Below are 23385 nucleotides of genomic sequence, written 5' to 3' on the forward strand. Positions count from 1 at the left end.
ATATGAAGCCTCAGGACCAAGCCCAAAATGAAAAGTAGAAGACCCAGAACGACTTGTTGGAAGGGAGCTACCAGTTGTGGGAATCAGTGAAAGTCTTTAAGTAAGGGGATAAACAGGATTTGACTCCTGCTCTGAGATCCTCGCTGGTGCAGAGAATTGGCTGAGGAGGAAAGAAATAGGAGAACACACCTCCTAGACTCTTAATGCTGTGGTTAATAAGGAAAGAGATGATGGGAGCCTCATTCAGGACCAAGGCAGAGACTGAAAAGGCAGTTTGAGACTGAATCAGTAAATCTCAGTGGTTGACTTATTGAGAGAGGGGCAGAGAGGAAATACTGGAAACAACTCTTAAGTTCCCACCAGAGAAGAGGTCGTGCAGTTAATGGAGGCAGAGAGCAGACGACCAAGCATGTACTTGAGGAGGGGGCGGTGCTGATGGGTTATGTTTCAGGCTTGACGTGTTTGATGAGTGAAGCATTGCTTCTCTGATGTCCAGCAGGTGGTAGGGCATGAGGGTGAGGGCGCTGAGGAAGGATCTAGGCTAGAGATAAAATAAATAAGTTTTCAGGCATGCTGGGGTCTCTTGGAAAGAGGCAGGATGCTCATTCTCCTGGGTCCACAAGCAAGGACTATATTGCTAATGACCTAATTCATCTCACATTCAATGGACTGAGGAGGAAAGAAATGGAGCTTGTGCCCCAGACAAAAAGGTGGAAGGGTTGCTATTCATAACCATTGGGTTATGTTTCCACTTCATCTTTATCTTGGCTTCCTGTGAGGTGCAATCAAGGGTCAAACAGCATGAGTTTCTTTGGGGAAAAGCTTTGTCTTCATCTGCTTGCTTCATTGCCTCAGTTTTTCATTAGTACCTACTTTTCCTTCTGACCACTTACATTCAACATCCTTAGTCAAGGTGGAACAAAAACTCATTACAGTTTCAAGGATTAACCAGTCTCTGATCAAGGCTCACGGTGAGGTGAAAGAAGGCCACGCACCCCATGTTACAGCTGCAGGTTCCTTTTTTCCTGTGGCCAGAAAGTCAACCATTTGAATTCCCTTTGCTTTGTGCTACTTCAAAACACTATTTCTGAAACCAGTCTGCTCTTTTTGACGTTTTTCTTCCAACTTTATAGGTTCCATCAGCCCTGCTCCTTTCCCGCAGGTTGGTAATTTTAACTGGACACTCTTTGTGAGGCTCAGGACTACATCCCAGTTTTGAACATCTTTATATTAAAAGTCCCAGAGAGTAAATTCTGCAGCAAAACTTATCAGTTTAAATATAATTAACGCATTTATAGCTACACCCAAACTGCTTTGTGTCTTAGGTGACTCCAAGTCTATAACCTCCCCTTTGAGGATAGAAAACAGCCCCTCTTTTCCATGTGTTTGTAAACCACGGCTCTGCAGGAACGATGCTCTGAGAGTCCAGGCGGGAAGCACAGGGCAAGCCTTTAACTAGCCTCCTGGAATGCAGGGTCCAAGGACGTAAACTCATTTCTGGAGACTCCAATTGTCATAGTCTCTTATTGTTACCACATTAATCCCATCCTCATTACTTTTACAAAGGAAAGTTCCCTTGAAAAATTCAAAGTATTAAAATACCCATCTAGTGTTTAAATTTCTGTTTTACTGTTTACAGTCACCTGTCATTTTAAAAAGTATCTGTCTTGCTAACCCAACTTCATACTTTACACTGAGAAGAAATTTGACCTGATTCTAATATACATTCACAGCCTCCTTACCAAATAACAGAGTCATATGACGTGACTCTCTCTCAAGAAAGGGAATATGAGAAGGAAATGTCATTTAAAAATAAACACAAAGTAACTTATGCTAGAATAACTGCTGTGTCATTCTCTTTGAAGTGGTCTTAAGTCCTCTGTTCTTCATTGGCACCATTTTAATCTCTATTTAAGTTTTAGATTCTTAAAGCTAATTATTTAAAATACCATTGTGACTCTTCATTTCTGTCCTTTTTGCTCACACACTTCTTTAACGCTTTCTCTGTGGCTGTTCACTGGCTTTATTCTGCAGTGTCATAGAGAGGAGCAAATAAGGCAATTTGTGCTGTGCTTAGCGGAAGACAGAAGCTCAGCATTCTGACCCCCGTTCAATCCAAGCAGGTTAAGGCTCTCTCTTTAGAGAAAATAAGGTGAACCATCAGGAATACATGTAGAATACCTCAGGAATCAATGTACTCTTCAGTTGTGGTACTTATCATTTGACTTCTTTAATTTCTTCATAAAAAAGAAAGTAGCTAGTAGATAATCCCCATATACTCATTATTCTAGATGCTTGAGTGGAACAGCCTAGAAAACCACTTTCCTCCATCCAGATCTCTGCCTTCTCTACCCTGTGGACTCATATATTGCCTCTCGACTGAAGGATCATTCCCTGCTGCATGCTTTCTGCACAGTGAAAGTGATGACACCATGCCTGTCGATGGATCCTTCTCTCTGGCTCACGGGAGTTCTCCTGCACTGCTCTGAAATCTCTGGTGCCCTCACTGATTCTAGTTCTCCACTATGTCTTCATCAGCCTCCAGCCCACAGCATGGGTCCTACTGAGAAGATGGTGGTGGAGGTAGAGTGGGTTTTAGGAGATGAGGGTGAACCGTGGCAAGAGAAGAATGAGAGGCCAGGCCACAATGTTCCTGATATAGATTCTGAGAGTTTTAGCTTTCATTCTGCAGCCTTGGGAATGTAACATCAGGGGATAGTCTGAATGGTTTTGTATCCTCCAGTGAGCCCCCAAATGCCTTGTGGAGGGCCCCTGGAGGGAGTGAGACCAGAGGAAATATGAAGGGTTAATGATGAGGCCTCCAGAATCCCTTGAACAAGAAATGATAGGTGATGCGGGAATGGAGAGCAGAAGGAGATGAGATAGAGGAAGCAGACTCCATAGCGCTTAGGGCCTGCCTAGACATGGGAAATGAGGCAGACAGGAAGTTATAATGCTCACCTTGCTAACTTGGGGAACCACAGTCAAGGTCTTAGCAGATGAACCTTGTATTTCTATCATAGTTTTATCACTAAAAAGTGAAGAGGGTGGGCACGGTGGCTCATGCCTGTAATCTCAGCACTTTGGGAGGCCGAGGTGGGTGGATCACAAGGTCAAGAGATAGAGACCATCCTGGCCAACATGGTGAAATCTCGTCTCTCCTAAAAAAATATAAAAATTAGCTGGGCGTGGTGGCGTGTGCCTGTAGTCCCAGCTACTCGGGAGGCTGAGGCAAGAGTATTGCTTGAACCCAGGAGGCAGAGGTTGCAGTGAGCCACAATTGTGCCACTGCACTCCAGCCTGTTGACAGAGCAAGACTCCATCTCAAAAAGCAAACCAAAAAAAGTGAAGAAAGATATTGATACTTGTAAATTACTAAGCCAAATACAGAATAAAAATTCTTCTGTATGAATTTCTTTTTCTGCTTTACTGCTTATGATCACTTGCAATTTAAAAATGTATCTGTCTTACTAACCTAATTCCATATCTTACACTGAGGAATATTTAATCCATTTATAATACGCACTCACAGTCTCCTTACCAAGTCACACTCGTGACATGAAGGCTATAGAAGGATTTTTATTCTGTATTTGGAGATGACATACAATTTCCTACTCTTCCTTCTTGAACCTACAGTGAAGCTTTTTTTGTCCTTAGTCTATTGTTTAAACACTTCATTTTTTAAAATCCAGATTATTCTACCTTTGTGCCAGGTCATCAATGACTCTCTTACCAACTCCTGTCTCTCTAATCTTACTTCTTTCTACCTCAACTCTAAGCAAGTTATTCTACTTGCTGACACCTGAATTGGGCTAAGAATTCCCTTTTTCTTTGCCTATGCTATTTCTTGTATCAGAAAATTCACCAATTAATTCAACAAATAATTATTGACAATCTATCTACAAGGCTAAGAGAAGAATAAGTTAAAATGCTAGCCTTCACGGAGCTCATCATATAACACGTGTGTGGGACGAGGCAAAACCCCAAATAATACCCTAATTGCCTTCACATACAGTTGGGTGGTGCCCAGAAGTATAAACCAAGTCCCTTGCTGTTTAGCAGGAGGAGGGAATCACAGAAGCTTCATTTGAGGTGTTCTTCAAGTATTTTGACAGTTTCCAGAACAGAGACTGTGTCTACTTTAATCACCAGTGTGTAACAGACTACTTGGCATCATACCTGCCATGTGGTAGCCATGGTGTGTGTGGGATGAGAGGCGTTTACGTGTTTACTCCTTAATTCTAGTGGAAGCTGCAGCATGAGCGAAGATATGGAGAGTGGAAAGCAAAGGATACGTAGGGAGGAAACGTCATAATCTGCTGGAGCATGGGTATCTATTTTAAAAGGGCGAGATAGGCACATCAGGTGGATAAGGCCCCAGAATAGAAGGCCTTGAATGCATCAACCTAGTCCATTGGGCAATGGAGAGCTGCAGGATGGGAGGGGCAGAAATCACAGGGATTTTAACCCGAGTTCTGCTGGCCTATGAGGAATGCTGAGGGAGGAAAAACAATAGACAGAAAAAACACTGACATAAAAGGGAGGAGTTCCAGGAAAGGGGAGCATTAAAGATGGTGCCCATGGAAATGGATTTTTAAAAGCAGATTGAGACTAACCGTGTGACAGGGGTAAGGGTCTGCAAATGAGAGAACCTGGGGTTCTATGTGGTTCTCATAGTGCTTTAAAAATTAGAATAGTAATACTGAAGGAACAAAACCCCGAAATTTTCACATAAAAACGTGGATTTCTGGCTTCTTCCTAAAAGTCACAAGACCTGATGACACTGGACCTACAGTTCTGTCAGCAACAAACAGCTGGCTCTGAGAGCTACTGCCCCTCATGGGGATTGGGGCATGCCTCCCTCTACCTGCAACCCCGCCCAGCCTGCTTCACCTCTTCCTGTGGCTTGTTGTTACTTGGGGGCATTGAGGTTTTCAAGCCTGCCAATGAAATCTGAGTTTCCAGTGTGGGAGCCAAGAGACATGGGCCACTCTCCAAACTGGGAAATGAGGAAGAGGAACTCTTTCTAAGAAGATGCCCATCATAGATCTAAAAATGCTAGGTTGGTCACCTTTGCATCCTTCCTGACCTCATTCCAGTCTTCTTAGCTCTCTAAGCTTAGAGGAGACTTCAGTCTGTCATGGCTATCTACCCTCACAGGGTGAGCACAAAATACTTCAGCTTCTTACATTGAGAAGAAGCAAGGCTGAAAGTTGAAAAAATGTGGGGAACTTTTGTTAGATAACTAATGGGGGGAAAAAGGATATTTTGGCTCTGGGGTGTTTTTAAGGCCCGTAGTGAGGAAGGTCAGGCTTAGGAGCCGGACTGCTGGGGTTGGAGTTCTGTTTTGTGTTCCTGCTGTGGGACCTCTGGGCGGGACACTTAATCTTTCATCACTAGTGTTTTCATGCTTATAAATCAGGGATGGGATTGTACCTGCCTCAGAAAGTTGTGAGTTAATAAATGTAGTGTTCAGAACAGGGCCTACCAGAGTAAGAGCTTAAAAAGTGTTAGCTACAATTAGTAACATTATCAGAAAAAACAGCTTTCTGTGTAGCTAACTTTCACTAGTTTCTAGCCCAAGACTGGCCTGTGTAGTACAGGGATACTCAGATTCTACTGGAATTTTTCTGCCCTCAAGATGTGCTTCCAGGTTTGTGGTATTCTCAGTGAAATCCTCAGTGATTCCTTAAATCTGCCTCTGAATTTAATTTCTTTTTTAAAAAATTAAAATAAAAATTGTGGCTACATAGTAGTTGTATCTATTTATGTGTACATGAGGTGTTCTGATACAGGCATACAATGTGAAATAATCACATCACGGAGAATGGGGTATCCATCCCCTCAGGCATTTATCCTTTGTGTTACAAACAATCCAATTACATTCTTCTAGTTATTTAACAATGTGCAATTAAGTTATTACTGACTCTAGTCACCCGGTTGTGCTATCAAACAGTAGGTCTCATTCATTCTATTTTTTCAGTACCTATTAATCATCCCCACCTGCCCCAAAACACCCCATTACCCTTCCCTTCCTCTGGTAACCACCCTTCTGCTTTCTATCTCCATTAGTTCAATTGTTTTGATTTTTAGATCCCTCAAACAATTGAGACCCTGTGATGTTTGTCTTTCTGTGCCTGGCTTATTTCACTTAACATAATGATCTCCAGTTCCATCCGTGTTGTAAATGACAGGATCTCATTCTTTACTATGGCTGAATAGTACTCCATTGTGTATATGTACCACATTTTCTTTATCTATTCATCTTTTGACTTAGAAAGTGCTAGCTAGGCATGGTGGCTTACGTCTGTAATCCCAGCACTTTGGGAGGCCCAAGGCAGGCAGACTGTTGACCCCAGGTGCAGCACTAAGGGATGTATTGGTTGTAGAGAATTTATGAGTAATAAAATTTACTAAAAAAATCAATCTGTTGTTTGTCACCACCATGCTCCAGCAATTCTAAACAGCATCAAAGACTCAATACCTAATTCAGCTACAGTGAACTGCTCCTACCACATCCTCCCTTGGTATACTACTAGTGCCAGTAACACAGTATGCTAGCAAAAATTAATGATTCATAACAAAAGATAACAAAAAGAAGAAAACGCAGGATGCTCAACAAATGCAATAATATACACATGAAGATAATTTTTGCAAGTGTTTATCCCATAGCTGCTGAATAATTAAAGTTATCTTAAGTGTATTTCCAAACAACACAGCGTATTTCCTTTTAATGGCACCATTGAAAAGCATGCCTTTAGGTTATCACAGCCAATTTGCTAAAATGTTCTTACCGCTACTGATGAACAGGTCTAGTAGCTGTTTCTTGGAAAAACCAGCATCTACTTCAGCTCTCACTATTTCACAGGAGAATCCCGCAGCCATTTGTCTGTGCTGTGATAAGAAAACAAGGTGATTAGTTCTACATGCTTGCCAATTTTCAAAGAAAAGGAGATAGTATACAAGTAGTCAATACCTTCAGGCAGAGTGCAAGCTGATGTACTATGTAGTCTTGCAAGCTTCCTTCTGGGCCATGGAAAATGACATTATGATATTGCTCAACCTATTAACAAATCAAGAAGAGACCTAGGGTGAAGGTGCTAAGTTGAGAAGAGGAAAAAAAAAAAAAAAAAAAAAGAAAGTGGTACACAAGTGTGGAATTCTCTTTTGTCTTCATACTTCTGAAAGATTAACAACAGTATTTTAGAGATTAGTTTTATTCATTGGACATGTGTACTCTCATTTGAATATGAAACATGGGCAAAGGGTATTTAGCAAGATCTGATATTTAAAAAACAAAATTTTCCCTCTATTTTCTACAGTGAGGTTCAGCAGGTTAGCTGAGAAACACAGTTCCAAGTACATTTTGTTTGTCTCTTGCAGAAATTCTGTAATTTTTATTATCCTTTGCAGATGCTCTTTATGTTGAATTTTCTCAGTGTTTAACTTTTTAGTGGTTAAAACAGTAATGTATTTCATTACGGAAATTTTGGTAAACATAAAGAAGCAGAATAAAAAATTACTGAGTGTCAGCACCGACAGTCACTGTAAATATTTTTGTGTTCTTCAGTGTTTTATTTCCATTGTGGCTGTGTGTGTATGTATGATTAAAAGATGGGTACATGAGTGTAATCTTTTTACAGCTGTTGTATATAAGAGAATGTCTTTGTGTTGACTTCTTAGGTAAAATATGCTTTGCAAAGTATAAAACTCAGATAACTTTATATATTATTTCATTTTGGAATTCAGTGTTTCAAAGAAATCTAGGTAGAGATGGATCACTTTTGCATTGTCAAAAGAAAAACTCTGGCTTGGATGCTTATAGATTTTTTTTTTTTAACCTCTATCCTTGTGTATAAGAATCTCTCTCCTGAGAACATGGAGATTCGACAGGCCCTTGGATGGAAAGGCAATTATCATCTACACAGGGCAAAGGCAGTGATAAAAGTCTTGAGAAAAATGTGGAGAGGAAAGTCAGCTTCCCAATTCTGTCATCCCAGGGCTGACACCCCTGCCCGCGCCCAGCACGCATGCTTGGGAGAAGCTTCCTTAGTGGAAAGCTGGCCTTGCAGCAAGGTCTTGCAGGAAAGTACTTGGACAGGCGAGGCTCCAACCTAACTGGTACTGCTGATGCTGCTCACATGTGAAGGTTGAGCCACCCAGACTTAGAGAAGTTTTGGGTTTGCTCTCTCTATAACCTAGAACAGGACAATGTAAAAACATGTGTGTATATCTCTGTTTTGTCTTTCTATTGTAGTTGTCCCTTCGTGATCACAGGGAAAGGCTCACCCTTTATGGTAGCTGGGGTGGACTTCTGTGAAGATAGTAAATATGACCCCAGTACATGATTACAGGGAGACAGATTGTGGGATATAAAAGGAAGGCTTGAGGAAAAACTCTTAGCATAAAAGACGAGGTAGCTTTTTCCTTATCCTAGGTCTTTAAGTCTTAAGTTTTGGGCTGGGCATGGTGACTCATGCCTTTAATTCCAGCACTTTGGGAGGCTGAGGTGGGCGGATCACTTGAGGTCAGAAGTTTGAGACCAGCCTGGCAAACATGGTAAAACCTCATCTCCACTAAAAATAAAAAAAAAAATTAACCAGGTGTGATAGTGGGTGCCTGTAATCCCAGCTATTTGGGAGGCTGAGGCAGGAGAATCACTTGAACTCGGGAGGTGGAGGTTGCGGTGAGCCAAGATCATGCCATTGCACTCCAGCCTGGCAATAGAGCGAGACTGTCTCAAGGAAAAAACAACAACGAAAAGACATGAGATTTGGCCTCTAAGGAGACTAAGGAAGGTTTGTGGGCACTTCCGGAAAGTGGAGGCAAGCCAGACATGACGACCAGGTATCAGGCCATGAGCTAACGGGGCAGTGGTCCTTTAAGGGGTTCCTTGATGTTGGGCTTGCGACTGAGTTTTAGGCTCTGAGAGACAATATGTCTGGAAGCCTGCAGTAATATTCTCTGAGTTGGAATATTATTCCATTATTAGCACACCTTTAGTAAAAGGCTTGAGGAAAAACTCTTAGCATAAAAGACGAGGTAACTTTTTCCTTATCCTAGGTCTTTAAGTCTTAAGTTTTGGGCTGGGCATGGTGACTCATGCCTTTAATCCCAGCACTTTGGGAGAATGAGGTGGACCGATCACTTGAGGTCAGAAGTTTGAGACCACGCCCTAGAAATGTGAGAAATTGATTTCTGTTGTTTATAAGCCACCCAGTCTATGATATTTTGACGTGGCAGCCTGAATGGACTAAGACATTAGTAAATAATTTTAAGGGTGTGTTCTTTCCTGAGTTCTCAGGCTGAAAACTATTCTGCAGTATTCTTCCATAGGTATAAGGTTAATTTGTTATTATTTGTTTACATACTATAAAACCAGAGAAAGAATTTTGCAGGAAAGCAGGATGTGTGGACCACCACTGGCTTCACTTGCTGTCCACAAATTGTGTGGCTGAATCTTCTTCTTGGGTCAGTGGGTGGATGAAAGCTTGGTGTCTGCAGTTACTAAACTCTGGGGTCTAGCAATGGCTTCAGTGGAATGAATTCCTGTTGTCCAACACAGCAGACAATGCATGAGGATAAACCACAGTCCCAGGAAGCAGCCCAGCAGCTCCTGTCTCCATCCCTGCTGAGTGCTTCTGGAGAATCCACCTCCTGGGATGCAGCACAGTCTCACTAATCTACACCAGCTTCTTGTCCAGTTATTTCTAGGAGCTGTAGTCTTCAGATGGATGTGGAAGGGCCTCCTGGGAGAGGAGGAGAGTATCATAGTGCAGATATGCACTATGACATAAAGCAGAGACTATGAAGTAAAGGATAAATGCCCAATTTTCTAACTGGTATAAATCTTGTTTTTTGAATCACCAGGAAGATGGTAAGGGAAGGGTGATAATGATTTCCTACCTAATTTCAGGTAGTTCTCACATACGTGGGCCTAATACTCTATTACCCTTAACAATAGTAGAAAATGTTTCCAGATTCTTGCCAAAGAGAGACCTCAGTTCTATTTTTCTGTTGCTATGAGGTTTTGTCAATTTTCAAAAGTACTTTAGTGGGAAATTGCATATTAGGTACACAGTTTGCTAGCCAGGTGCAATTTTAAACCAGAGCTCTTAAGCTTTCCAAATTAATCCCAAATTGCTATGATTTATTAGGTAGAATTTTTCTTTTCACAAGTAATGGATTGTTTCATACCAGTGAAACAGGACGCCGATTTTTAAGATTTATTGAAAACAAACAGGCTAAAGATTTTCAAGATTTACCCCTGAGATTTTCAACTAGCGTGGCTATTTAATCTTGTCTCACTTCTGAAAATAAGAGTGCTCTATACATTATGGCCATCCTGTCAACCTGCCTACACTTTCTTAAGATTGACTTTGAAATCAAATAACAGATAAGAGACCCACTTTCATAAAGAAGCTATCTTTAGTTTCAAAACTTCATTTGTTCTCAGACTATAGGCTTTTAGGAAATACATACAGGAAACACTTAATTTAAAATTTCATTGGAAAGGCCATTCATTCGCAGTAAGCCTTGCATTTACCTAGTTTAATGTCCTTCACGAGATAAAGTAGATATATACATAAATAAGTAAATTAGACAGGTAAAGAGAAAAACAAATGTATATTCCTACATTTTAATGCATGCATTTCATTAGTAGGTTTCTCTTCATTTCAGATATTACCAATTTTTTTTAAAAGGCATTTTGTTATCTCATCAAATGATATAGTTCTGTTGGTTACCATTTAATTTCTGAACAACAACAAAAATAGCTTAATTACTGGGAACCTGTTACTCCATGCAAAGCTTTGCTGAGACATTATATATTGTTTTGAAGTTATCATGTTATATTTCTCCAAATACCAAGATCTGAATATAATGAATATATATGCTCTGTGCTTCCAGCAGAGGGCTCTAAAGATAGATACATAGGCAGATTTTTTTGGGAAAGAAGGGTATAAAGATTCTAATTGTACTGAAAGGAGATCTGTTCTTTGAAAAAGAACACAACTTTTAAAATTGCAGTCTTAATTGTAGTTGCCAGAATCATCCCCTAAGTGCACATTTATAGTGCGACATTTCTGCTTATTAGTAAAGGGACACTGGCCTCATTATCACAATTGGTACCAATCCCTTTTATTCTAGTGTCTTCACCGCCTATTCAGGAAGCTCGGCACATGTCAATTAGTGCTTTGTGAAGCAAACAGATTCTGGATTAAATGGAAACAGCGACCTCAACAATGGATCATGCATCTCTATTTTCCCCTCCACAATGCTTTCCTGCAAAATGGGGTTTACCAGAGGAGCTGTGGTCTCCACTACTGTTGATGTGGCACCTGTAATGTATCTGCAGAGTTGTGGCACTTTAATTTTGTGTGTGTGGCATTTTAAAGCAGTAAATCACAAGTTTTGTTTGGAGTTTCAGTTGTCATACACAGTCTGAGGAAAAACAGTGTCTGCCCAGAGACAGCTCTAGGCCAGCTTGTGCTGACCAAAAAAAAAAAAAGTGAAAAGGGCATTATAGAGCCAATAAAATTGGGATGGTCACAGCTTAAAATCACATGCTTTATAGCTACAAATTTTATTCCATCCACTTCTGACACCCAATTTTAAAAAACTAATTTACTTGTAACTTTAGAGCCACTAATGGCACAATTACAGTGTATTCATTAACATAAAATTTCTCAAACAATATTGGAATGTCCAGAATTTGGAATATAAAAAATTGGAATTCTTCATGTTAGAGAGCTTTTAGTCACTTGCTGAAGTCCCTTTTAAAGAATAGGTATAAGAGAATAATAGAAATTTAAGAGAAATTACAGTTTACATACATAGAGACATACATGCACTATTTTTTAAATTAGCTTATTGAAACTTAAAAGCCAACATCAGACTGGGTTACTAACTTCAAATATAGACAAGCCCCCATTTATTGATATAGACATAATAACTTGGGTACTATAGCTATTTTAAAAACAGAAACATAAAATGGAACTCTTGGACATAACTTCTCCCTTGTCAGCCAGTCTCTGGAATCCATGAAGTTTTTCTGCTCTAGTCCTTTTCTGGGCTGACACTAACTTACTGCCCAGAATCCTCTTCCATTATTGCCGTGGAAGCCAAATGTTCCACTGGTGGCAGAGCCACCTCTTCCTCATACTAGGCAACCAGCTGATTCCCACTTCCACTAGGACCTCACCCAGGCTTGCTCCTTCCTGAGAAAAATCAGGCTAGAGCTGACTCTCTGCTAACAGGGCCGTGGGATGTCTTACACACATAACCACCACTTACAACTTTCTCTTTCTCTCTTTCTCTTTTCTTTTGACAGAGTCTTGCTCTGTCGCCAGACTGGAGTGCAGTGGTACAATCTCGCCTCACTGCAACCTCCGCCTGCCGGGTTCAAGCAATTTTCCTGCCTCAGCCTCCTGAGTAGCTAGGATTACAGGTACCCACCACCATGTACGGTTAAGTTTTGCATTTTTAATAGAGATGGGGTTTCATCATCTTGGCCAGGATGGTCTTGATCTCTTGACCTCATGATCTGCCCACTTCGGCCTCCCAAAGTACTGAGATTACAGGTGTGAGCCACTGTGCCATGCTACAACCTTATTTTTCTGGGAAAGTAATGAATTTACTTTGGGAATGTATAGAGAATAATTAGATTCTCCTAGTGATGATTCTTAGTGACTGGCATGGCACATATTGGAGTGAATGAAAAACAGGTAGAAGAATCTCAAGGATCCCATCCTGGACATTGAGAGGCTTAATTTTAAAGTAGGGCTCAGATCAGGATAATTAAACTCCAGCATTTTTCCTAATAAAATAATTATTCATAGTAAATTATTAAAACATGAGCTTTCAAATAACCTAATAAAAATTACAAACTGGCTAAGAGAAATGTTTGAGTTATGTTAATGCCAAAAAATTCAACAATTACAATAAATTACTAGCAATTCAAAACTCAATTAGGTTGAATATTTTCCCTATTAAATCAAGAGTGGAGATTTAAAATGTACTTGTATTATTTTTAACAATAAAAGTATTTAAAAATAACATCATTAAAAAAAAAAACAGAAGCAGAATCCTAATTTAAAGTCTTTACTACATGTGGTGTTCTGCATAAGGGTTTTAACAGATGCATTTTATACAATACATTTGCACACATAGTAATGACTGGTACTTCGATGCTTAATCAAGAGGCTAATAACTAGTATAACTATAATTACATGCATGAATAGGCAGAAAGGCTTCTTTCAACTCTGGGGGTCCCGTCACTTAATCACTGAAGGCACTGGGTAAATTACTTTGAGTCTGTTTATTTACCTGTAAAATGTAACTTGTATGGAGTGTCTATCTCATAGAAAGATTAAATGAGATTATCTATATATTTAGAATAGAGGTTGGCATATAATAAATGCTCAATAAAAGTTAGCTATTCAGAAGCAACTAACATCAGAGTGAACAGACAATCTACAGAATGGGAGAACGTTTTTGCAATCTATCCATCTGACAACGATCTCACATATCCAGAGTCTACAAGGAATTTAAACAAATTTACAAGAAAAAAAAAACCATTAAAAAGTGGGCAAAGGACATGAATAGACAATTCTCAAAAGAAGACATTCATGTGGCCAAGGAACATATGGAAAACAGCTCAACATCACTGATGATTAGAGAAATGCACATCAAAACCACAATGGTATACCATCTCATGCCAGTCAGAATGGTGATCATTAAAAAGTCCAGAAACAACAGGTGCTGCAAGGTTGTGGGGAAAAATGAACACTTTTACACTGTTAGTGGGAGTGTTAATTAGTCCAGCCATTGCAGAAAACAATGTGGTGATTCCTCATTTCTTTCTAGAGGCGGAAGTATCATTTGACCTAGCAATCTCATTACTGGGAATTCACCCAGAGGAATATAAATCATTCTGTTATAAAGATACATGCATATATATGTTAGCTGCAGGACTACGGAAAATAGCAAAGACATGGACTCAACCTAAATGCCCATCAGTGATAGACTGGATAAACAAAATGTGGTATATACACACCATGGAATACTCTGCCGCCATATAAAGGAATGAGATCATGTTCTTTGTAGGGACACGAATGGAGCTGGAAGCCATAATCCTCTGCAAACTAATGCAGGAACAGAAAACCAAATACTTCATGTTCTCACTTATAAGTGTGAGCTGAATGATGAGAACACATGGACACATGGGGGGGAACAACACACACTGGGGCCTGTCAGGGTTGGGTGTGGGGGGAAGGAGAGCATCAGGAAGAACAGCTAATGGATGCTGGGCTTAATACCTAGTTGATGAGATGATCTGTGTAGCAAACCACCATGGCACACATTTACCTATTTAATAAACCTGCACATCCTGCACATGTACCCCGTAACATAAAAGTTGAAGGTAAACAGAGTCAGCCATTATTACATTTGTTTATCTACTGTACAGATTTCCAACAATTCAACACACATCAATATGTGTGTAGTTATTTGTGGAACTGGGAAGCTATGCCACTCTCTGGCTCAAATTCCCCCAGTGGCTTCCTACCCACCTGGAATAAAATTCAGTTTTTGCCACATTCCTGCATGATCTAGTTTCTGAACATTTCTCAGACTTCACTGTCAACCTAAACACATTCGTATCTGTGGTTCCCTGTACCTCAAGCACCCTCCACAAGGCTACTCCCTTCACTTCATTTGTTTTTCATTCCAAATGTCACTACTGTAACATCTTTCCTGAAAACTCCATCTAAAAATAGTGCTTTCTGCCTCCCCTGCCACCCACTCTTTACCTCCTTGACTGCTTTATTTTTCTACAAACATGTGTTAGTGCTGGTCATCACAATACATATACATCATTTGATTTTTTAAAAATCTGCCTTCTTTACCCCTAGAAGGTAAACCCTATGAGGCCAGGGAATGCATCTTATACATAACTCTATCCTCAGTTTCTAAAACATTACCTGCATTTAAGAGGCTCTCAATAAACAGCTGTCAAACAACTGAAATAACAGGACACAAAAATGCCTAACACATGGTCTATGCTCTTAAGGGGCTTACAATTGTTTATGGAAGAGAAAACATTCACAACCATTATGATATATTGTTGTCTCAGTCACTTTACATTTTGCAGAGACTGCTGAAATAAAACATTTTTATTACATTCCTTCAAGAGTTAACTGTTAGATTAAAAAGGCTTTTATGTACACTCACTGAATTCAGAATAGAATTAACAACAGTGTTTGTTCTCTGGTTTCCTGGTCATTGGTAGTCAAACTAAGTCTCATGTAAAAGGAGGCACATATATAGGTGTACTTGGGATATTTTACATATAATGTGACTAGCAGACATTTCGTTTTACAGATTTGCTAGTCAACAATAATTTGCAGTTGCATTTTATCTTCTTAATGGATTAAGGACAAGTCCTGGGTTGGAGCCTTGCCTTGTATGGAGAAGCTGAGAAGCCGGAAAGGGAGAGAAGGAAGTGGTTCTACCAGCTGATTCTGCTGAAAGCCCGAGGCTAACGTTCCTGAAAACCAGTTGATCGCACCCTTCCACTTTCACTTAAGCCAAGTAATGAGACAGATCTCCTTCCCATCACAGGCATACTTTGATGCTTTAGGGAAAGGGGGACAAAGAGCAAAGCAAAGTGAAAAGTATCCGATTCAGGAGAATCCACTTTTTCCACATTGTGAGGCTTTGAATGTTTCTCTGCTACCGTGGCTGCTGGTACAAAGGCTAATCCTAACTTTGAGCCTAGCAATGGAATGGTTTTGAATACTTCTTTTCATAAGAGGTGAAAACAAAGGCATCAGTTCACAGTCTGTGGAAACAACCTTTGTAAAGTGTCATAGTTCCAACTCATTTATTTTAAAAGGTCATCTAAATTAAGGCAGCAAGCAAAACTATTGTTTCCTTATGTTTTACACTAGTAGCATTAGTTTTAGATGGTTCCCATACACATCAGAGACTTGCACAATTCTGGCTTCATCACTAACTAGAGACATGACTTTGAGCATTTTACCTCTATTAAGTTTCCCCATCTATAAAATGGATGAAATTATCTCATAGGGATGTTCTGAAGAATAAAATAAAATAGGTCATAACAGCACCTGGCATACTGCCTGGCATGTAATAAGTATTTAATGAATGCAGACCATTACATTTATCCACTTTACATTTATAATTTGCTATTTTCTTTCGATGATCATATTCTTCTTCTTCCTTTTAGTAATAGGCCACCTAGTTTTATGTGGGTGCACAATTGTCCAGCAAAAGCCCCACTTCCCAGCTAGGCATCGAGAGGTGTGTAAGTTCTGCTGAACGGGATGTGGGCAGGAAGGATATGTGCACTTCCCCTGAAAGGAAAGGCTCGCCCTCCAGACTCTTTCCTTCCAGCTAGGAAGTGGGAGTGGAAGTGGTGACTACCTTTGACCAAGCAACACAAACAACATCCCAGGGAAGAGTGGAGCAGGGAGCAAGGGTGCCGAGACCCTGGAGAGGTCACCTGCCACTTCTCCCTCCCCAGCCCTCTCACCTGCTGGGACTTATATATTTGAGAAAAATAAACTTCTATCCCGTTTAAGCTGTAATTATTTGGTTTCTGTTAAAGTGGCCAAATTAACCTTCTCACTAATGCTAGCATCTTTACTCAATTTTAAATTATAAAAGTTTATAGTAAGGCATCTTGATATTTGTGGCCATTCTCTTCCATATCGATCATCATTTACTTGACATCAAGTTTTTGTTAAAGACATCCTCCTCCTGCCCAAATTATAACACTTCACAGGTCACAGGTGGTCTCTGGATCCAGGCAATAGATACGTCAATGACAGTGACAGAAATCCAGACTATGTAACGGGCAGCCTGCCAGGGAGTGGGCTGATGGGGAAGGTAATGCTGTCAGAGCACAGGGTGGGTGGGGGCTGTACACCTCCTCTAAACATAAAAATGGGCCACCCAATTTTCCAGTGGCAGGGACGGGAAGCACAGGCCTCTGCTCAGCAGTGTCCACCTACCAGCCTGAGGTAGTTCTGCATCATCTGAAGAGGGATCATGGAGGCATAAGTCACACTACTGAGGCAGCCTTCTTGAGGACCTGTAGGAAAGGAGAGACAGAAGAAAAATGGGTGCTCCCTTATTAAATATAAACGATCAAAACATCACAGAATCTATCATAAAAGATAAAATGTGTCTGTTGACTTATGTAGGCAGAGCTAACATTTGGCCAGGAGGCACCAATGTGCCTTTCTGTTGTGAAAATATGACCACACTTCATGCTGGCTGATAAACTGCCACTGATCCTGACCTCCCAAGAGCTCCCAGCTGCTCCTTCCCCTGCCCCCTGGGAAGCCCACTCACCGCCCAGCAACTATAGCCAGGTCCTCCAGATCCCAGCCCCAACACTGTGCCAGTATTGCTGTGCTCAATGTTTTACAGTTCATAAGTAAAAGTTATCATAGATCACTGCAATTCTCAGAAAGCTTTAGCCTTCGCCAGTGTTAGGTCCATTGGCAATACTCTGCCACCCCCAACTTCTGCCATCCTCCTAATACATTCTTTTGGCCTAAAGCAATGTTCTGGGGTAGCCTCACACTTTTCTTTAATCTTCAGTAAGTCGAATTCAAGTAATAAAATAAACTTTTATTAGTAAAGATTGAATTTTCAAAGACTCCATTCCCAAGTATGGGAAATACATGATGAAATCCATAGCTGTTCAGAATCGAAGAGGGCTGAGAAATTGAGTATTCCTATACCACACACTGGTAGCATGACCTTAGGTAAGAATATCAATCTCTCAGAGCCTCAATGTCCTTGGATATAAAATGGGGATAAGCAGAAATGCATATCTCATTGGGCTGTTATGAGAATTAAATGATTTGATACTTATGCTATAAACAACAGAATCTAGCACATAGTAGGTGCTCACTAAACATTAGCCTGTACCATTGTAATAATCATATTAAGCATAGACTGTACTTGACAGTAAAACAAAAAAAAAAGACATTTTTCTTTTAACACAGTCTCTGTCACTCTCTTATCAGCATGTCAGTTTGGCCTCCAGTTTATTTTCAATGAGGGATGCAATCAGAATGGCAGGAATCAATGATCCAGACAGACATCACCATGGGTGTCAAGAACATAGCTTTGAGTTTTCCTCCCCTTAATCAAACATTTCGAAAAACATCTAATGACCTAGTGGTGGAAGTCACAAGTGTGTGACTAGAAGACACGGGATGAAACGTGAAGCTTTAAGAATTGGTGCTATGAGGCAGCCATGAAGCAAACACTGTAATTTAAACATCACCTCAGGTAGAGACATCCTTACCTGACAAAAGCACAGTGATGTGCTCTGCCTTATTCTTCATCATAAAGTCCCACGGGGACTGCGCAAAGCTCTGACCCACTGACCATGGCACATTTCCTAGTTCCGAAAAATGAAATAAAATGTCAAGGGCAGCTTATGAGTGATTTCTCTCACAAGGGTAGACATATGCTCTCCTCTGTGAGAACCCTAAGGAATGCAGAGCTTAAACTGTCCAAGACACATACGGAATACCTATAAGGCTACAAAAGGGGTTAGCTCCCTAATGAAATTCTTGCTGAAGGTCAAAAGGAAGGTGTTCAGTCTACAGACTTCTCCAAAGCAGTCCACAGGAGGGATTAAGAGAGAGATCTAGAAAGCAAATATATCCACTCAAATATTTCTAGGGCTCTGAAGAACAAAGCTGACCATAATCGAAAACTGTTTCAGGGTTCTTCGAATGCTTGTTTCTCAAAGCCTAAGAAGCACTTTGGATGAGATATTAGATCATTTATGAGCTGGTTCCTGAGGCCCTTTACAGCAAGGCTTTAGATTCCAGGAAAAAATTAAAAAAAACATATAATTTCAGGTGCTCAGAATAAGGCAAGCCTTCTCCCATTGCGGGCCCTTTGCTCACTCTGGTTCTGAAAGGGTTCTACTTCATAGATATCTTCCCTAGGGAGTGACTGGTAATAAGTATTTATTTTCATCTCTTCCTTCCACAGATCAATTCTTAAATATCTATTCTCAGCCTGCCTCCAATATACATGCACACACACCTGGAACTCGGCTTATCTGCTGACTTGAAGTTCCTTTCATGTAGCTTAGGTTATGAATCCAGCAAACTCACTTACATATACACAATAATAACACTAATGTTCTAATTACCAATTATGAAGCGGTTACAGCCAGGCAGTAAACTAAGCCCTTTATCCACAAAACTCAATGATTTTTGGATGTGAAATGCTACTAGGGTGCACTATACTTTGAGACAAGCGTGAACACTGCAGGAATCAAGCCTTAGCATACATTGCTCACAGAGGTAAACTTATCTGTTGGCAATGAATATCCATCTGCCTTTGTCAGTATAGCTGAATGAAGGCTGATGGAGGGCCATTCCCTTCAAAACACAGTTGTGCTGACTTTGTTTATCAGACCCTGGGGCAGAACCACATTTTCAATAATACTCCATGTGTGGACAAAATGTGTTCCTAAGAGCTGGATAATTTCTTAATGCAATTTTAAGTACATAATAACTATTCTATGATAATAATAATCTTTTTTTTTTTTTTTTAAGAGACAGGGTCTCACTTAGTGTCCCAGGCTGGAGTGCAGTGGCTCCATCAGAGCTCACTGCTGCCTCAAACTCTTGGGATCAAGGGATTTTCCCACCTTAGCCTCTGAGTAGCTGGGACTACAAGTGCATGAGGCCACACCCAGCTAGTTAAAAAAACTGATTTGCAAATATGAGGTCTCAGTATGTTGAACTCCTGGGCTCAAGTGATCCTTCTGCCTCATCCTTCCAAAGCACTGGGATTACCGGTATAAGCCACTATGCCCAGCCAATAATAGTAATTTCAAGGATCATAACAAAATTACTTAAAATCAAGTTGTCATGAATACTTTTGTCTAAAAACTAGTAACATTTTTTTGAAAGTGGATAAGCATATATGAGTAAACAGAATAAACTGCTTTCCGATATAATAATCTTACAGATAAATAGCAATGATAAAAAGCCCACCTTTCCCTCAACCTTGGCCATTCTTTTCCAATATGGTGCCATTGAAAGTGCACAAGCTTTCCTATCAAGACAGAATCTGATTTGAATCCTTCTGCTTTGCTCATTGGTTCTGTGACCTCGAGCAAGCCATCTTGTACACAGTTATCTGTAAAATGACACCACTGACAGGACCATTTATAAAGCACCCAACACAGTCCTTGCAAAGGAGCAGACTTCCCATAGATGGTAGTTCTCCTGGACCAAGAAGAAAGGAGCTAACCAGGGACAACTCATATTTACATAGCACTTACTATGCCCAGCAGAAAGCAAATCTTTTTTTCTATAAGTTCTTTGGAATCTGTTTTGTGGTGTCTATCAAATTGAAATCACCAATTATCACCCTGATTCATCCCATGTGGGAGCATTGAATATATCTTTATTAAAGTGCTTCTTTCAAGTCTAGACTTCATCAGAAAACCTGTCCTAGAGGTAAGGTACTAATGCACTACAGTGCTCCTGGCCCAACTCAAGAACATATTTTGAGCTGTGTTTAGTACTTTGCAAAAGCAAGCAGCTGCAGGGTGTTTAGTTTCTTACATTTATCTAGAATAGCATGCGCAATCACAAAGCCTCATCAAAGGCTTTCATGTTTTTTATTCTTTGAGTATTATTTGAGGCATAAAAGCATTTTTATATTAACAGGCAACATTACATAATGGCTACATTGTGAATACTCAAGTTTTTCAGCACCGGCAGCTGCCACAAGTAAGCTTTGAATGTGCTTAATCAATGAACTAAGAATCATGTTATGAAACCCACAAACATAAATAAACCCCGAAATTTCACTTTCTCTTCATCGTAGGACTGCTGATACCTAGCATGATGGATTGTACGCTTCTTGCACTGAGGCCAATGTTGGAATCAGTAGTGTTATTACAAGTCACGTCTTCCAGACTCCACCATCCATCAGAAGAGATTGCCTGGAAATGATTTGTCAGAGCTTGACTCACTGCTTTCGAAAAATCATCCCATGATGTCTGTTTGCGGATATTTAAAGCACATATTGTGTTTTCGCATTCAAAGTCATCAGAACCATAGTTGCTTGGTTCAATCTCACCCACTGAAATCCTTAAGGGTATTTTAAGAGCATCTGTTAGAAGAATAAAAGAATTAGGAGTTAAAAAAATCTGGGCAGAAAAAAATTGCAAACCTATTATGTAAAATAAGCAGATATAAACATTTTTTTAAAAACCCAAAGGATTGCTATTTTATTTCCTTAAATAACATTACATTGCACGTTCTTACACTGGAGTAAACTTTTGTCTCCCAATCTCTTCAGTTTCTTTGGAAGTACGTGGTATGAACTGTCTCTCTCCTTGTATCTTTGGCTTTTTCTAGTATTTGACCGCTTAAACACATTAACTCTTTCCCATCAGCAAGACTGCCAAGTTAAAAAAAAATATGAGAGAACTATAACCCTCCCTTGACCCTGAGCTCTCTACATTCTCCTCTCCTTCATAGATAATGTCATGGATGAGGCAGGTTATAGTTGGAAAGGTTGGTATGCTTAGGACAGTAGCTAAGAATCATATAGACCTTGGGTTGAGCCTCAGGGTCAGGAGCAGCCTCCTATAGCTGTGGGTACTTGTAAATTTCCTTGACCTCTGTATCCCAATTTATTTCATAAAATGGAGGGAATGTACATCGAATTGGTATGAAGAATAAATGAGCTTACTTTTGTAACAGCTTTTACATATTCTTATATGGTAAATACCATAAAGTATTTGAGAAATGGTTAACAGAGTAGTAGGAATGAGCTTTTGAAATGGTCTTTCCACTTTCTCTGACTGAGGCTCCAGTGCAGTGGGTAGCACCCTCATGCACTTCTGCTGTTCTCATGACCAGATTGTATACTGAGTTACTTGTGTGTGTTTCCAAATATTCTATGTCCATTGAACTGATGACTATAATTAGTGAATCAAATATTCCATAAATTGATAAAATATGAGTTACTGTTCCCATGAAAACTAAGCTGAATCCTTTAGAGACAGTTTAGGCATTGCTAAAAAAGGTTACCTAATGAGGCATAAATGGGACACCTATATGAAATTAGAAACAGTTTAATAATCTCTGGACAGACATTACCTTTAGTTTGCTTCATAAATGTGTTTAAGCATTCAAACACTAGAAATCATGGATGATGCATTAAAGGTATGCTGTCTTCAAATGAGTATGTGGAATTTTAATTGGTAGAACTAATACCTCTATCTAAATGTTGGTAAAAAAAATAAATAAATAAATGACTTTGCATGCTTTAAAATTAAAATTAAATGTCTTAAAACAACATGTGTTGATATGATCCTCTCCTTAACTTGTATTTTTCCATTAGCTAATCAACTGCTGGATTACTTTATTTTCCATTTGCTGACTCTCAGTCATCTTACTTATCCACAGTATCTGACATAAGTGATTTCTCTCTGTTCCTTGATATACTCCTCCTGGATCTCCTGTACCTCCTTGATACACTCCTTCAGGATCTCCCGTATCTCCTTACTATGCTCCTCCTGCATCTCCTGTACCTCCTGGATACACTCCTCCTGGATCTCCTATATCTTCTGGATACAGCCCTCCAGGATCTCCTGTACCGGCTGGATACACCCCTCCTGGATCTCCTGTACCTGCCGGATACACTCCTCCTGGATCTCCTGTACCTCCCGGATACACTCCTCCTGGATCTCCTATACCTGCTGGATACACCTCTCCTGGATCTCCTGTACTGGCTGGATACACCCCTCCTGGATCTCCTGTACCTGCTGGATACACTCCTCCTGGATCTCCTGTACCTCCTAGATATACTCCTCCTGGATCTCCTGTACCTCCTGGATACACTCTTCCTGGATCTCCTGTACCTCCCGGATACACTCCTCCCGATCTCCTGTACCTCCTTGATACACTTCTCCTGGATCTCCTGTACCCCCCAGATACACTCCTCCTGGATCTCCTGTACCTCCCAGATACACTCCTCCTGATCTCCTGAACCTCCTTGATACACTCCTCCTGATCTCCTGTACCTCGATACACTCCTCCTGGATCTCCTGTACCTCCCGGATACACTCCTCCTGATCTCCTGTACCTCCTTGATACACTCCTCCTGATCTCCTGTACCTCGATACACTCCTCCTGGATCTCCTGTACCTCCTGAATACACTCCTCCTGATCTCCTGTACCTCCTGGATATACTCCTCCTAGATCTCCTGTATCTCCTGAATACACTCCTCCTGGATCTCCTGTACCTCCTGGATACACACCTCCTGGATCTCCTATACCTCCTGAATACACTCCT

General features: G+C 40.3%; 1 protein-coding gene across 7 annotated transcripts in view; it reads right to left on the reverse strand.

Annotated features, from left to right (window-relative positions):
• Positions 1-23385, reverse strand: part of CTTNBP2 (cortactin binding protein 2) — a 161132-nt gene that overhangs the window by 28127 nt on the left and 109620 nt on the right. For all 7 annotated transcript variants that reach the window (XR_001827145.2, XR_005201339.1, XM_037740809.1 and 4 more), the window contains 5 exons: positions 20917-21192; positions 18347-18442; positions 17037-17116; positions 6977-7063; positions 6795-6894 (listed from right to left, as the gene is read on the reverse strand). Coding sequence is in view for 5 of the 7 variants with exons in the window: in XM_037740809.1 (XP_037596737.1) it covers positions 6795-6894; positions 6977-7063; positions 17037-17116; positions 18347-18442; positions 20917-21192 (639 nt within the window). In the remaining 2 variants the exon portion in view is untranslated. The remainder of the gene's footprint in view (positions 1-6794; positions 6895-6976; positions 7064-17036; positions 17117-18346; positions 18443-20916; positions 21193-23385) is intronic.

Source organism: Cebus imitator, unplaced genomic scaffold, assembly GCF_001604975.1.
Source record: "Cebus imitator isolate Cc_AM_T3 unplaced genomic scaffold, Cebus_imitator-1.0 Scaffold90, whole genome shotgun sequence".
NCBI lineage: Eukaryota > Metazoa > Chordata > Mammalia > Primates > Cebidae > Cebus > Cebus imitator.